This window comes from Silurus meridionalis, chromosome 1 (assembly GCF_014805685.1).
Source record: "Silurus meridionalis isolate SWU-2019-XX chromosome 1, ASM1480568v1, whole genome shotgun sequence".
Taxonomy (NCBI): domain Eukaryota; kingdom Metazoa; phylum Chordata; class Actinopteri; order Siluriformes; family Siluridae; genus Silurus; species Silurus meridionalis.
The window spans coordinates 18,885,195-18,902,292 of NC_060884.1; the positions used below are offsets into that span (position 1 = coordinate 18,885,195).

General features: G+C 36.3%; 1 protein-coding gene across 4 annotated transcripts in view; it reads left to right on the top strand.

The window, feature by feature from the left end:
- Positions 1 to 1,363: 1,363 nt before the first annotated feature.
- The window catches only part of quo (quattro), a 31,858-nt gene continuing 16,123 nt past the window's right edge, over positions 1,364 to 17,098 (top strand). For all 4 annotated transcript variants that reach the window (XM_046848930.1, XM_046848935.1, XM_046848944.1 and 1 more), the window contains exons 1-5: positions 1,364 to 1,571; positions 11,523 to 11,720; positions 12,168 to 14,034; positions 15,848 to 16,024; positions 16,436 to 16,559. In XM_046848930.1, the coding sequence (XP_046704886.1) occupies positions 1,569 to 1,571; positions 11,523 to 11,720; positions 12,168 to 14,034; positions 15,848 to 16,024; positions 16,436 to 16,559 (2,369 nt within the window). In that variant the 5' untranslated portion in view covers positions 1,364 to 1,568. The remainder of the gene's footprint in view (positions 1,572 to 11,522; positions 11,721 to 12,167; positions 14,035 to 15,847; positions 16,025 to 16,435; positions 16,560 to 17,098) is intronic.

The window sequence follows — 17,098 nt, forward strand, 5'->3', positions numbered from 1 at the left end:
TTCTCACCGGACACTTTAAAAAGATCTGAAAATTCTCCTATTTTTCATTCACAATCCTGTCTGCTCTCTTATCTACCCTTGCTTGTCCAGTAAACAGTTTCATTTGGATTAATTCTTGCTTTAGCAGTTTTCTGTCTTGCTACAGGTTTGCTTTTTACTCTACCCTTTTCTCTGCAGTCTCTCTCTCGCTCTCTCTCTCTCTCTCTCTCTCCCTCTCTCTCTTTCATTCTTTCTCTCTCTCTCTCTCTCTCTCTCTCTCTCTCTCTTTAGCTCCCTCTCCTACACTCTCTTTGTCCACATCTGGTTTAGATAAGATTGGGCTTTACAATACATGTCTGGCGCATCATGCTTCTTTGATCTGGCACCGACAGACCCGTCTTTTACATTTCTGGACATAAGACAGATAATAGACAGAAAACGTTTGCTTTAGCTGTCTTTCTTTTCTTTGGAATGCATCGGCTTGCTTTTTTTCATAAATCTCTTCCTTTCTCAGTGTTATTGCATATGTTATTTCTAAATCTGTGGTGAAATGGTGTTCATTTTAGTTTAGAGTCCAATTTATAGGTTTCTAATATTAACACTAAACAAGAACATATGGGACAGATAAGTGGTGCTTCTGATTTGGATTAAATTGATGCCCAAACATCGATTAATGAGAGAGTCTTTGTTGCACATCTGTAACAATGGCCTGTTCAGAGAGTCCGAGAGACAGCCCTCGAGAAGGCAAGAAGAACAAAAGACGACAGAGTGAGAAAATCCAGTAAAGCATGGGCATTCTTGAGAGTACTTTGTCTAAGAATTCACCAGTATTATTTTTCACTTTAAACAGCAGACTATATAAAAATTATCCACTCACACGAGCCATAGTGTCAGTCTGCGTGTTTGTGTTCATGAAGGGTGTAGCCGTACATTCCAAGGGGTCTGCACTCCTTCTTGCCCTTTCTTTCTCTGTCTGTCACTCTCTCCCTCCCTCTTCCCCACTGATGTGTTTAAACGTGTGTGTGTGTATGTGTGTGTCAGAGAGAGAGAGAGAGAGAGAGAGAGAGAGGACACTTTGAGTGAGAATAGAAGCAGAACAGAGGAAATGAAAAAAATTCTGACAAAAAGATCTCTAAAGACCCACTAGTGGTCTTTTTGTCTGTGCATGAACCGTGTGTGTATTATGCTTAAATGTGTGTGTTGGTTCCATAGCTGGTATGGGGGAATAGATATGAAGTCCAGAACTGCCACTGAGGAAAAGTATGAAAAGCCTTAAGGGGGATTTCCTCTGTTAGAGAAAGCTTTTCTCCTCCCCCTTTCTCTTTTTTTCTCTCCCTCCCTCTCTCCCTCCCTCCTTCCATCTCTGAAAAAATAGTCAGGAAACAAGAGTACCAAACTAAGCAACAGGCTCTCTGGCACAGAGCAACTTTTTGTGCTGCTGTGCTATGTAATGGCAGTGAGTGTCCGTCCAAACCGGACAGCAATGCAGACATGTCCTCTCGGGATGTAAGTCTATCTGCAAAACAAAATCAGCTTCTGCATGGATAAACAAAGATGACATCTGGATAACGTGGATTATTTCTTTCAAAATGGTATGACTGTTGGTCCTGCTGTTATGTATTGTCTACACTACAGTTCTGATATATAGTGTATTGATTATGTACTCAGCAGTAAGTAGACTGGCACAAGATGTTTCTGTTTTTAATTAGGAATTAGACATACAATTCTAAAACAGACAGCATTTAGAGGCTTAGCTGGACATAAACTTGTGCATGGACAACCTGTCACTTTCAGCCTAAAGTGCAGTGAGTTTGATTTAATGCAAGTGGTATTTTTTATTCGGTCACCCCACCTTGTGTGATTCTGACAAAAATGTCAACCATGATACAAAAAAACACTGAGTTCCACACAACGTTTTGATTAAAAGCTTTTATTTAAAGTTTTTAATGCATTGCATAGATCATACTTATTTTTACACATACTTTTGTGTGTGTGTGTGTGTGTGTACATGTGTGTGCATGCGCCTTTTGTTGTCTGACTCCTGTACAATACGTAGGGGAGATTTTATTAACACCTATTAGTTATGCCACAGTTATTAGTCATGCTTCAGGTTAACAGAACAGGTTTCATACAAAGTCACATTAGAGTTCAAAATTTATAAAGGACAGAACAGGAATATTTCCTATTATATATAATGCTACATTAATGATTAAATTGCAGAAAGTCTGGATTCATGACCATGTTCAAGTTTTAATTAGGGCCGTCAAAATTAAGGCGTTAATAAAGCGTTAACGCAAATGTAATACAAATTCGTTTTGGCACTAATTGTATTAGCACGTTATTAATCCAACGCTCATTTCTGTTTAACAATTTTTATTCAAAATATAAATAAATAAATATAAAAGAGGTGCAATTAAAACCTTCAATGCAACAAACATTTATTCACAATGCCCTTTCTTTTCTCAAATATAAAAATTAATAAACTCCACTAAAAAATCATTTTTAATCACTAAATGTTTGTTTCCCCAATGCGCCAAGTCTCAAATGAAGCACCAAAATCTGCTATGATGCACATATATGGCAATTAAAACCGTCTGTTTGGAAACATAGCAAACGTTTGTTTGGTGTTCTGATGATTTACGTAATTTAAAACACCATAATTATTTTAAAACATTTACAAGCATATTTTGTCTTCATGCTCTAGGATGAGTATGGTTTCACTAATATTAAACATATATTTGCATAAAGCATCCATATTTGTCCAAGTCCATGTTGATTAGAGTATTAAAAACTTAAAAAGTATTAATTTGAGGACAGATAAAAATGTGCTATTAAGTTGTGATTAAATATTTTAATTGATTGGCAGCCCTAGTTTAAATCACATACATTGTGAGATATTAGGATTATAATGCAGTGTTGGTTTCTTGGTCTGTATCTATTTACTGCTTCAGACATCTGTATCAGGATTTGTGACCTAAAAAGGTGAAATGAGGTGTTAAATTAGGCTTGCAGCACTACAATCATGACCAGACAGTAACTAAGGACTGAACGATGTATATTCATATTATTTGTGGTCTTTGTTTGTCCCATAAGTTTTATATCTGACTTCTGGTTGTGTCTCGTGGCATATCAGTCTGGATGTAAACCTTTAACCTAAACCAGCTTGGGAACTATTTTGAAAAATCCTACAAGTAAATAATACACCAATTATTTATAAATATTATCTGTTTAGAACACATTGCCATCTAATTTTGAATAATGCATTTGTATTTGGTTACATCCTTACTAAGCTCTAAGATCTATGCTAGGAAGTAGTTAGGTCAGGTGTCTATGGTAATAGGTTATTGTTATGATGAGCAGCATGGTCATAAATTCTAACTGAAGGAGGGTGCATTTTTTCCCTAATAAATGGTTAAATGCCTTTCCTGTATTAAGGTGTTTTGGGGATGGTTGGAATCACCATTGCTTATTAGAATTTCATTTACAACTGTCTGAATTTCTGATTACTACTATAGACAGACTAAGATAGCCACCCTCTAACACTTAATCTTTCAAACTTATGTAGCACTACAAAAAGTGTACAAACAATATAAAGTACATGCTGAACAATGAACCTATTCTGAAGCACGATTCTGCTTTGCTTTATCATCTGTTTTCAGCATTTCCTATTTCTTTCTACAGTAATGCAATTGAAGCATACATGTTCTTTTGCCAATGTAATTACTAAGTGGGGCTGGCTTCTCTCAGAAAGCAATGAGCTTCCATTTAAGTTTGGTAATGAAGGTCTTATAAAAATGTGGCTGAGAATGTGAGTGAAATATAGAAGGAAAACACTTCCCAAACAGTGCTATTTTTGATAATGGAAACTGGTCCAAAATTGGAAGGAGCTGGGTTACCTCTATTTAATGACCAGCTTTTGATTTGCTACATCCAAAAACATTTAGTTGCCGGGCCAATCTAGTTTTCAACATTGTTTTACATATTGGATTTATTTGATCAGTATGATGTTAACAACAGTAGAACAATGGAATCTCCATTGTTTGAAACATTCCGCAAAATCGTCTATTATTGGCATTTCCCCTGTTGGCCGTCAACTGTGAGCGACATCACTTCACAATGCAAACACGCCCAATAATATAGGCCCACCCCGGACACTTGATTGACAGCTTTCAGTGCAAGGCATTGGAAATGCCAATACAAACTGTGCAAGGCTTCGAAAATTCAAATGCCTTAGGAATTTTGATTCCTTTTGAATTTTGGCAGGCTACATATGTGATGCAAAGAAAGTGAAAATGCAAATGGGCTAATTAATATTGCTATTTAAATATGACATGGTCATAACTCGTAAGACACAGGAAATACTGTTGCAAATGGTTTTTGCTCTTCCATTTTAAATGTGGCAGTCACTGTGCGTTTGCATAAGTGAAAACGCTAATGCAAGATTTGTCCGGAATATCCTTGGATCATCTAGCTTGATTATTTACCTTGGAATTTTCAGTGTTGCAGTCGGGGAGAGCTGGTTTTATTCCACCTCCAACTGTCATTTCATGTCCTCTGTTTATAAAAGCAACAATAGCTTACCTCGTACAGTGTCATGTGATATTAGATGCTGGTATCGGAGGATTTTTTTTCAAGTATGAGTACAGGAGCCTGGAATTATTGTTATACTTGATATGATATTTGATGTACAGCCAACAGTGGTTTCATTAATCATCAGTGAAATGTTTCTAGCGGCAAATTTACCGAATTGGGTGTAACTTGTAAAGTCAAATTTCTGTCTCCATAAAGTAACACCATGTACGGATCCAAGTATAGAGACATAATTGAGAAGTCAAAACATGAACTTGATATTTCTGGAGAGAAATATTTGATCTGGAAGATTACACAGAATGCTGCTAAAGCCAACAAAAAAAATCCTGATGTTTTATGTAAATATTGACTTTTGACTTATATATAAATGTAGATGTACATACATTGTTCTTCTGCCACATGATTAGTTAATTGGATAATTGAATGAATAAGCAGGTGTGTAGTTGTTTATTTTTGAAATGTTAAAATAAATGAATAGATTTCTATAATATTATTCCTTGTTTTGGCTTCTGTGTTTACCTCTAAACACAAACCTAACTACCAAATATTTCAGATATTTCCAGTTTTATGGTTTCTGATTTCCAGAGACTGAAGTGCTGTGTGTCATCTTCTGCTTAGGGGCAGGCCTCTGCACACTTGTTTTTGCTTGCAGAAGCCAGCATGTCTGTTTGGCAGCAGTGGTCGATGGAAAATAACAGCTTCTAGCCAATCTCTCCTGACACAAACAAACAGCTCACACTGTTTTGGTGTGGCCTCTATGGATTTATGCAACCAACTAAAAATAGTCAATAAGCATACACAAAACTATATTTTACACACATTGATAAATATCCAGCCATAAAGACAAAAAAGCTGATTCAAAGCATCAAACAGTTAGTATCACTAAATCCACTGTAGTAAAAGATTCAAAGGCAAACACTTACTGGAATGATATAAGAATGATGAATTGGTATTTAAATGAGCAGGCCTGGATACAAGCAGCCACTCTGCTAGAATATCTGCTATGCATGGCAAAAAACTTAAAAAATGCAATCAAACACAACAAGTAAATTTTTATTCATTCTCTGACAAATGGAAAACTGGGCCAGATTCACCTGATAACGCTAATGTGTTTTGCCCGAGGGCCTGAGCTGGAAGGAGAAGGCATTGGTCCAAGCATAGGTTTTTTTTGTCATGGTAATGGAGTTGGTGCAATACCAACTAAGAAGAAAAGTAAAGGGGTATGATGTTGACAAAAGGAAATAAAAAGAAAGCCTCTTTTCTGTCATGACAGCTGCTAAGTTAGGACTGGAAAGTGCTGTGCGCTAGAAAAACTATAGTAATGGCAGAAAGTGTGCGGAGTGTCAAAAAATTGCCTGCACGTAACCTAATACCTAATCTATGTTTTAATTAATAAAATGAATTTGTATTGATCACATTTTGATTATTATTTTGGTACAGTAAATACCTATTTGTAAACATTTAGAGTAAATTTTACATGGTCCGAAAAAGAGATTTGTATAAGGATTATGTTATGTTTAGGATGTTATTGTAATTTGCAATTTCTTGATATTAAGGCAAGGCAAAATATGGCAATAATGGAAAGGTGACAAATTAACCTTTAGACAAATGCGGTGCAAGATTTAAACATTAGGCTGTTGTTATTATTATTATTATTATTATTATTATTATTATTATTATTATTATTATTATTATTTTATAATTTGCTCTATTTTTGTTATCAACTGATTTGTGCCAGACACTTTTTTATTTTTTTTCTAAGGAAATATTTAAGAAATTCACATTGTCTCAGGCATTTCAGTAAGAGATGAAATAAACATGATGTAAATATAGATGTTCAGACTGATCAGATGGATGCTGATAGTGATGGATAGTGAGACAACATTATCAAACTGATCATGGATCGCTTTCTTCCAAGATACAAATGACACATCAATGGTTTAAACATTATAAAAGGCAATGTCTTAAAATATACCTAATGTCAAGGCAGTTGAACACTGATAGGAAATTTTCTGCTGATGTGTTAGCACTCTCCATCACCAACATCAAAACATCAATTGCCAAATGTCTTGTGGAAAAAAAGTTCACCCGGAGAATAATTCCAGAGAATCTACTCCAGTGCACATCAAAGTTGTTTTCATAGTTTATGGTTATTCTTTCTGCTCTAAAGCATTCATCTTATTAGTGGAAAAATGTCTCTAAACTAACATGGTGGTAATGTAAATGTGTAATTTGGTGGTATTGTGACTGTCCCTGATATAACCAATTCATGTCTTAGACCACTTTTAACTGGTTGAATGTTGTTTTCTAAACCATTGTGTTGCCTTTGCAGGATTTATTATTTTTCTCAGTCAGAAGTGACAATATGCAACATGTGCTACAAATTAATTCATGTGTGTTTTGACCCTGTGAATAACCAGCAGAGTCACACAGCATGCAAACTATAGAGTTATAGCCCTAGCCAGGTGTTAAACCACTGACACCTAACAGAAAACAACACCCGGTGTTTCTATATCAGTTTTTTTTTTTTTTTTTTTTAACAAAAATATAGTTTTAATTGATTTTCTTATTGTTTGATAAAGCAGGTAGACAGCAGACAGGTGGAGCAATGATTGAGGCTTGGAGTTTGCATGTTAAAGCAGCGGTAAAGTCTTGCAAATTCTCATTCTGTTTCTGCATCTCAGTCCTCACCAGAGCTGGTACTGAGTTTTGCATTTTTATTCCAAATTGGCTTTTGGGCAAACAGCACAGCTGAATATGATTGTTGATCGTCATACATTTTCTGTTTCTCATGTCCAACTTTTGATGGAAAGTCAAACATGGCATTTTAATCTTACTTTTAACTTTATGAATCCTAGATTCATAGATAAAGTATATTTAAATTTCTCTGTACTAAAAGTCTAATTCAAAAGTCCCTCAGATCTTTTAAACATAGCTTTCAGAAACATTAGGAGAGAAATGCTGTATATCAAACAGCGGAAGAAGGATTTAAGTAGCAAAAGGGTTGAAAGCTAATTAGAAATATCTGTGTTGGTCAGATAGTAAGACGGTTAAACAGATTTTTTGGATGTGCAAGCTTTTTATTGTTTGATTGCAATATAAAGATCTAAAGAAAAAAAATAAAGGTGCTACAGGTCCCTCTGTTTGGAATGAAATAAGAATGGCAAAAAAACAAAGACAACACTGTCCCGTTAAAAGATCGAGGGGAGGGACAGGAAGAAAGAAGGGAGATACCTGCTGAGAAAAGTGAAATTTGACAGCTGAAAGTTCAAGACATTTTCTGGTAAAGAATGAAGGCATGGTAGATTAGCGTCTGTTGGAATTTGGACCTTGTATATATTTAGGCTTGCAGTAGCTCAGTTATGTCTCATTTCCTTGGAGCAGTTTGATGCTTATTAAGTTTACAAATAGGCTTTAGGGCTTTAGGTGTTGCATTATCTTTCCCTGCCAAGTAAATGAATTTGCTGTTTTTTTATTTATTGATTGCTACGATCAAAAGCGACCAGTCCAGAAATGTCAGTGTTGCACAAAGCCTGATTTATTGTGGTTGCCATGTAACACAAGTAAAGGCAGATACAAACGTGTAGCAAAATTTTAATTACTGCGCTGATCTTCAATATAAAGAAACAAAACCAAGAAAAAAAAAGCATAAAGAACAAAATCTTACTCTGACTATGAGCACAATAACCAACTACCAAAAGAAAGTCATGTGACCTCTGACATTGCAGCGGGTTGGAAGAATGTAATCCCTGCCCAAGCCTTATAGTGCTGAAGGAAACAACCTATTAAATCTTTAGAAATAAAATATTTAATGAAAATGTTTCTTCACATACGTGTGAGAGTGAGAGAGTGCTTAGAAAAGTGCAGCACTTCTATTTGAATACATGATTTGACAAGTATATTGTGGAGGAACTCGACTGGCCTGAGTTGACCTAAACCCCATTGAGGGATAAAATGGAAAGCCAACTGTACACCAGGCCTCCTCACCTACATCATCAGTGTCTGACTTCACTAATGCTCTTGTATGTGAATGGGAAATTCCACACAGCCACACTTAAAATATAACATAAAGCTTTCCCAGAGGAGGGTTCTGGAATATGATTTTAATGGTTAGGTGTCCACATATGTTAAAATCCTTCAAGGAAAAAATGTTTGAGAGTTCTTTCTTCTTTTTGTGTCATTCTGTCAGTGTTCCCCCATTAAAGAGTCAGCACATGGTTAATACCTCTGTGATTAAAGTATGTTTGAAGCATGTGTTACTTTGTGTTACAACACATTGAGTGTTCAACTATTATTGGTAATCATAGTGTGCAGACTCTCAATGGTGGGCTATTGCAAGTTTCAGTTTCCTATAAACCCTTGATGGAAATACATAAATGTGCTTCATACCAGAAGTGTGTAAACAGGCCTTGACATGTATAACTACAAAATGTAATATTGTGTTATACTGTATGTATAGTGCTGTGCATCAGCTACCCTTAATGGAACTGTTGATTGATTGGGTTAGCTGTGCACATAACCCTGTATTGTTAAAATAGTCTTTCTTCTGTGGGTTTTATCAGGTGTTTCAGAGTAGTAGCGTAACAAAAATAGAATCATTTCATCGGAGAGCAAGCGTAATATTATTCCATTATAATGATTGCAAAGCATCTGAAAGTTGCTGATGTGCAACAAGGTAGCAAGACAAGCATGTAAAGCATGTTTGCACTAGCTATAAAAACATATCTGATAGATTCAGAAGTTGTGTGGATAATTTTCTAAAGTTGTTCTTTGATGGAGAAAAAATATTATATGAAAAAGGGAATATAATGAACATGTCCAGTTTGAATTTAAAATTGATTAAACATGGATTCTATTTTAAATAATTTTTACAGTCTAAGTTGTAAATGTACTTTGGATTATTTTTCTTGTATTTTACATAGCGATGCCTGGAATAATCAGGATTACAATTAGAAATCATTATGTGCAATTATTAAGTAGTGTTTTAGTTGATGTTATTTAGCTAGCTAAAGTGTTATAGTAGTTATATTTTATCTACTAAATGTTTTAATTTAGCTGCCTTTTAGTAATACATTTTAGCTTATTTTTTTGTTAAGTAGTAGGGTCTTATTCTCATTATGTGCAAGTATATTTGTGTATTCCTCCATGACAATACGCAAAGGATGCCCTCACTTGTATTCAAATAAAAAAATGCAGAAGTAAACACAAGACCTGAAGAGAGGCAAGATGGCAAGGCAGAAAATGTTTACTTAGAGAGAGAGAGAGAGAGAGAGAGAGAAAGAGAGAAAGAGAAAGAGAAAGAGAAAGAGGTCAGCCAAAGGCTCCTGGAGCCTGCAGAGAACAAAAAAAGACCACCCTGAACTAGATGTGCGAGCCAGAGAAATCAACTGGAAACTGTATTTATTCATGCAAAAAAAAGGTTCACTAGCGAACATTTTATATCGCATCAAACAATATGGTATTTCAAATTACTTTCAGTCATACAGAGGTTTCAGTTGTTATGAAACACTTTGTTGTTTATGCTTATCATTAGATTAAAAGTTGTTGAGTTGAGCATAATAATAATAACTTGCTTCCCTCTCCAGACTTAGACATACCTTTAATATTTAATTATAAGAACATGCTTTTTTATAATAACAAGATTAAAACCATGCTGCTTCATTAAAGTTCTGGAAGAAGAAACCCAGATCTTGATGAAAAGGCAAACAGAAGATCCCATCTCCTAGGCTACAGCTGCAGTATATTACAGTCTTAAACACAGTCAGTGAATTCCACATCATCACAGCTCAATGATTCTCTAGCAGATAAATTCATTATGGGTAGAAACAAGCTTAGGAGAAATTCCCATGCAAGCATTCCTCTGAGGTGAGGGCACAACCTCACATGTACCACTGTCTGTTTTACTGTATGACTAATAGAATACACTGGACACTCATTTCTTTGGCTGAGGATGGAGGCTTTTTTTTGAGGACAAACTTAGACTGTTCATCATCTCCCTGCTTTCTATTGTAGCAACCCACAAAATGCAAGCTAGAATTATTTCACACTAATTATTAGTAGTATATAAGACTAATGTCTTATATACTACTAATAATTAATTACTAATTACTAATTAATACTGCTCAAATGTTTTAAGCTTTAGGAACATGAGAAATGCTGTTATTTGTACCAGACACATATATTTTTTAGACCGAAATGCAACTTTCTTTCTTTATAAATACATATAATGCAATACTTAGAAATGTGTTATAACATTGCTTGTGCATTTTTTGTGTTTTAGTGTTTGCTAGTGCAATTTGATGGTGTGTGGTTCAAATATGCCCATACCAATAAGATGTAAGATGACATCACAGGCCCTGACTCACAAAACATAGCTAATGGACACTGTTATTTCTGGAAAAAAACATTCTTGAAATAGAATATCACTTTGGTTTAAACTGAGACATAACTAAAAAAAATCAGTTCTCTAGAGATTTGTACACACTAGTGTCCTTCTGCTTCCATAGGGAGGCATCATGAAAAAACAATTAATGGAGGTGTTACGTGATGTGGTATGTTTTCTGCTTCTGAGCTGTGCTTTATTTTAAAACCAACTCCGGGGACAAAGTGGGGCACCCCCTTGCTAAAATGACATAAAGCAGTAAATAAAATTGAGGACCCAAAGCATGACACACATACTGTACTTATTCACACAGATAAACTTACACAAATGTGTAATCATGCAAAATAAATGACATGCATGTGATTCATGAATCATGAGCATGCTTTATCATTACTTTCTCTATTCTAATCTGGTCTGCCTTCGTAGCTGAAAAAGAAGACTGGAAAAAAAAAATATTCAAAATAGACTCCATGCTTGGTTGTATGTATGTCACTTTTAAAATGGTATGTTACATAGTGCTCTTCAGTGCTTTTGTGCAATATTTTTAATTATCTCTCTCCCGAACTCTCAGAATTCCTCCTCTCTGGACTGGTCCATTCAGGGTGCACTGTCATCTCTTTACCCCCCATTTGAGGCCACCGCTCCAACGGTCCTGAGCCAGCTCTTCCGTACCATCGAGGCACGTTACCAGGGAGACGCGCTGCAGTGCTTTTTGGATTACCTCATTCCAGCCAAACACATCCTAGAGAGTGTGCAGCAGGCTGCCTGTGTGAGTACAACACATTAATCAAACAACTAATGAAGTGATTTAAATTACTTGACTTCTACATCCTCATTGGACATTTTCAAATTAAAAGCAAACATTGGAGGGATTATTTAGCACAACACAGGCTTCAAGATGACTGTATTTGTAAGGCAAATGTATACTTTCCGGTTTAATCATTTCAGTAAACATAGGGTTACTGACTGTATTCCTTGTGGAGTTTTCTGGACAAGATCCAAGAAGTTTCCACTAATTTTGTTTTATTTTTCAAAAGAAGCAAAAGCCCTCTAAGGCAAAAGCTTAGAATTAAGATTTTTTGTGCACACAAAAAAAAAGTGTTTTTTTTAAATAAGAATAAATGTAAATATTTACAAAATCATTTGTCCTTAAAGTTAATAGAACACTAATATATGTTTTCAATAATTAACTTTTTCTCTTTTCTTTTCTCCCTAGGCTGAGTATTCTGATGTTTTGTTCCAGTGTGAAGGTTGGCCTCTCTGTTTAAGAGACCGTGTGGTGGTTCAACTAGCTCCCATTAACCCCTTATTATTACGTCCTGGAGACTTCTATTTACAAGTGGAACCATTTGGGGAACAGTCAGCTCGTATAGTCCTCAAGAGCCTCCTTGTGCAGGATGATCTTTTGGCACAGGAAGATCTGTTGTTACTAGCAGGTTTTAGGGCACAAGAAGGCCCTGCTGTGGAGGAGACTCCCATCCCAGAGACTTCCTATTCTTGCATTTTTACTGAAGCTTGGTTAAAGGAAATCAATGAGGGTCGTCTTGGTAATCAGCTGCATCAATGTGTGCTTTCTTCTGATCAGGGAATTGTGAAGGTGCCCTGGGCAGAAGTGATCAACCCTGAATTTCTGGACAGGCCAAAAGCTAAAACAACATGCATAAGTGCAGGTTTAATACAGGATAATTCTCAGGAAGAGGCCAACTCACAGTTTCATGTAAACATGTCATTTTCCAAAACACCTGTTGAACCAAAAACTATGGCCCTTCCAACTAAGAATGGTGTTGCAGTTTCACATCATTTAGTGAAGCGGGGCAACAAATTTGTTCTAATGGAACAACGGAAACCTGTGAGCAATCCTGTAGGCAAACCTGTTGGCTGGGTTTCCCCAAATACGTGGGACAGCAGGCCCAATAAAGAACTGGAGGGGGAGTATGTCGATCTACTGGATTTAGCCAAAGAAAAGGATCCTTTAAACTTTAAAATAACCGTTATACCTTCAGTTCCAATATCTTTTAGACCTCATTCCCCTCTTTCAAAGGAAGACAGCCCCCCATGTGTTCAAACATCAAGGCTGGTTGATGAGCTACATGTTCCAAAAAGTTTAAAAAATAATCAGGTTTCTAAAGATCAACAGAAAGCTACAGAATCCAAGGGTAGGCATCGACAGTCTTACCTAGCAGCTATAAAAAACCCAGTGAGCTTTGAGAAGGCAGGCACAACATTACCCCTGGATGAAACATGGCCAGGCTTAGGAGAAACAGAACCAGCATATGAGGCACAAAGTGTTGACCTTGGGATTGAGTCTTTAAGCAGTTCACCAATGCAGGGTTTAAACCAAAACCTATTACAATCCTGTCCAGAGTCAGTTGAACATGATCAAAACTTAGTTCAAAGTAGTATGAACACAATGCACCTTTCCACAGCACTACCAAGTCTTAACGAAGCTGAACAGCCATTGCACTTGCTTAATAAAAAATCTCCAGAGAGTCTTCAGAAAACTTTACTGGAACATACTGGAGCAATTAATGTCAACAGGCAAGAACCGCATCAGATTTGGACCAATTTGCATAAGCATCACAAAACCCAACATTTGCCTAAAATGGGACTAAGGGCTTTGCCAGATCTTAGAAATCAGAGACAAGAGACTGGTGTCTACAAATGTCAAGGTGCAGGCATGGGAAGGAAAATGGATCAGTTTGTGTATGGCCTAGCACCTCCTCATAAATCACTTCAACAATCTACCGGACAGAAACCTTATATATTTTCTCAACCACAGAACAATCTGAACATGCTTCAAGAAGAAAAAGGTCAAATTGAACAAAACAAGCAATGTGGTGAAATTGCTGTGAAGGCAATGAAAGTTTTAGGGAAAAGCAGGCCTAAAGCACGTTCAACTTCCTTAGTATCCGAGTCATCCAGGGAGTGTTCACAGGAGGATAGGCCAGCCAACAGGAGTCGCAGTGATGTCTATCCAGAGATCATTCCAATGGTTCCTGGAGTTCAAGTCCAACGAAGCAAGAAATGCACATCCTTTGGGCTTGTGTCCCCAAAACTAGACAGATGGAAAGCAGCAAAAAATGGTATGAAGCAACAAAAAATTCATTACATACTACAAAGTTACATCTTAACATACTGTTGTTATTGGATCTGATGGTTTTTTTCATCCAATGATGATTATGTTTAGAACAATGTGGATTTAATTTGAAACAAATGAATCATATTATATACAAACCTTTCTCTTTTTTTCAAATGTATATACCTCGCTCACTTATATGTATGTTTTGGGACCTCGAATATACATAAACATATGCATGCGTGATCGATATGAGTGATTGTTGAAGAGAAAACACATCTGCTTTGAAGACTATGCTCTAGCGGTGTATATGTCTGGTCAACATCCTGCAAGAGGGTCAGAATAATGTCATGTTACATGCTTATAACAAAACTGGTCCCTCAGAAGTGCTCTAATCAACAGATGACATTGACTAATTTTCTTCACAAAGAGTGGAATGTGCTGTCCTGACAGTCTGTCTCGACAAAAGGTCATCCAAAAGAGTACATAATGACATGGGGCCAAGTGTCAGAGGTTATAGTTTGTACAGAATTCAGTATGGAATTTTCCTCGCCTCCGTCTCATCCCCCACTCCAGCAGAAAGAGGCCATTTATGTTGGACAAAATTCCTGTATGAAGAGCCAGAAATAACCACTTCCCAACTCTACTCTGCAGGAAGAGTCTGTTTGATGTCTTTTTTTAAATAGAAGACAAGAAGGACTTCGTTGTAGTTAACAGTGTTTGTTAATCAGTGGGGAAGAAAGAGATCAAGAGACAGAGAGGTTGAGCGTCAGAGAAAAAGAGTGAGAGACAGCCCAACTGCACCACATAGTGTAGGTGAATGGTCATAACAGCATTGTTTAAATTAATCATTAAAGTTCTGTCTGTTAAATCCAATGATTTTGGAAGACATTTTTAATATTTATAATTGGTTTATGCAGCATAAACAGTCTCTCTGTGAAGATTATCTTCTTCATGTGCATAGATTTTGGAGTATGATTTTGGAGATTTGTGCTTATTGTGCTCAGTCACAAGGGCATTAGTAAAGTCAGATACTGATGTAAATTGAGGAGGCCTGAGGCAGTCAGGTTAGCATTCCAATTCAGCCCAAGGGTGTTCAATAGCATTGAAATCAGAGCCTAATATCAGGCCACTCAAGCCCTTTCACTCCAATCCATGTAAACCATAGCCTGCTTTGTGCACAGGGTCACTGTCATACTGAAACATGTATAAGTCTCCTAGTTGAGGTTAAGGGAAGATTTAATGCTACCGCATCCAAAGACGTCCTATACAATTGTGTGCATCCAACTTTGTAGTAACAGTTTGATGAAGAACCATGTATGGCTGGAAAAGTCAGTTGTCCCAATCCTTTTTTTACTATACAGTATAAATTCAAACTACATATGTGCTAGAATATCAATTATTCCTTTTTAATGAAACATTTACAAACATGTCTATATAGATGTGATATTATAGTTTACATACCTCTGTTAATATTGCATGTTTTTTGTTTATCAAAATTTCACCTTTAATGTGAGAGAGCAAGCAAATGTGCACATTTTTTTTATAATGGGGCCTGTGATAGGGTTTAGAATTAGCATTTAAACGAATGTTTAAATTTGATTATCATACACCTATTAATCAATGATTCTGCTTATCTCAAAATAAAGATAAGGATTTTCTATAAAGAACACAGGATGTTTAAGAGTGTTTTATAGGGTTAGGACAATACACAAAGAAATCAATCCCTTATTTATGTAATAAAGCATACATCTGATTATAGGCTGAACTCATGCTTTCAAAATGATCATTTTAATGCTAATTTCCTGTTGCATTTTTAGGCATGTCTGCTACTGGGTCAGCTGAACAGATTACCACAGTCCAAAATGGGGCAGTGCTCCAGAACTCCTCAGACCAGTTACAAAGCCTCTCTCCTGAACATGGAAGCCAGCTTACTGCCCTTTCACATGACCCCAGCATCAAGAATGTTCTCCAACTGGGCATCATCTGTCTGCCAGGTGCAATATGTTTATTTACAATACTTATGAATATTTAGTTAGATACAGTGGTGGACAAAGTACACAAATCATGTACTTAAGTAAAAGTAGAGATAGGTAGGTAAAATATTGCTCTAGTAAAAGTGAAAGTGCTCTGTTTAAACGTTACCTTTTTTTGTTAAGAATTTGCCTTTAAATGTACTTAAGTATTCAAGTACTATGATTTACTCAGTTAATGCAAAAAGACTCTAATGTTCACCCCACCTCTCCTTTCTGAGTGTATGAGTGAGGGGATTTCTCCAGGCCGTGGGTGCGACCAGTTTTATTAACCATGACATGATATAATAATTGAAGCGACCGTGCAAATGAGCGGAAAACCAGTGAAACAAAATAGTGTTTGTGGCAAATATTGTCTTTCTTCTGTCCCCATAGGCAGTCGTGACAGAGCTGGAAGAGCTGTGCTTGAAATCCATGGAGGAAAGAAAGGCTGGGCATCCCCTCTGCTCTCTCCTTTGGTACTTAGCAAAGCGATCCTTTTCCTTCACTCCATTCCAAGGTACCACAATTGCACAAAAAAGTACACTGCTACAATCATAGAGCTGCTGGGTTTTAGCAGTAAATATACACACATGTTTGTTTTATTTATTATTATTCTTAAAATTAAATAATAACCTGTATTTTACAAGAGAAGACATGAAAACATATGAGTATAGGCATTAGGGTGGTTGATTATTTTAGTTGTTTGAATGCAGAGACTTACTGTATATGGAATAGATTTTATGCTAAACATACATTTTGCATGCATGTGTAACATCATATCTTGACCACTGGATGGCAGAATGAGACAGGTCATTAAGGCAAGATCCACCAAGAAGTTTTTTTAATGGGCATTTGACATGTCTGATCTGTTCTGTCTTATTTTTTTTTAGATTGAAGACAGATGTTAAGCTATGTTGGACCATGTCCAGTTTAAATGCCACGCATAATATATTTTTCTTTTTACAGCCTGCTGTATGTGTGTATGAAAATACTCATGCAGAATGAAAAAGTTGTCAGCATTAGAAATGTGTTTAATTCATCAAATGCTTTAATTAA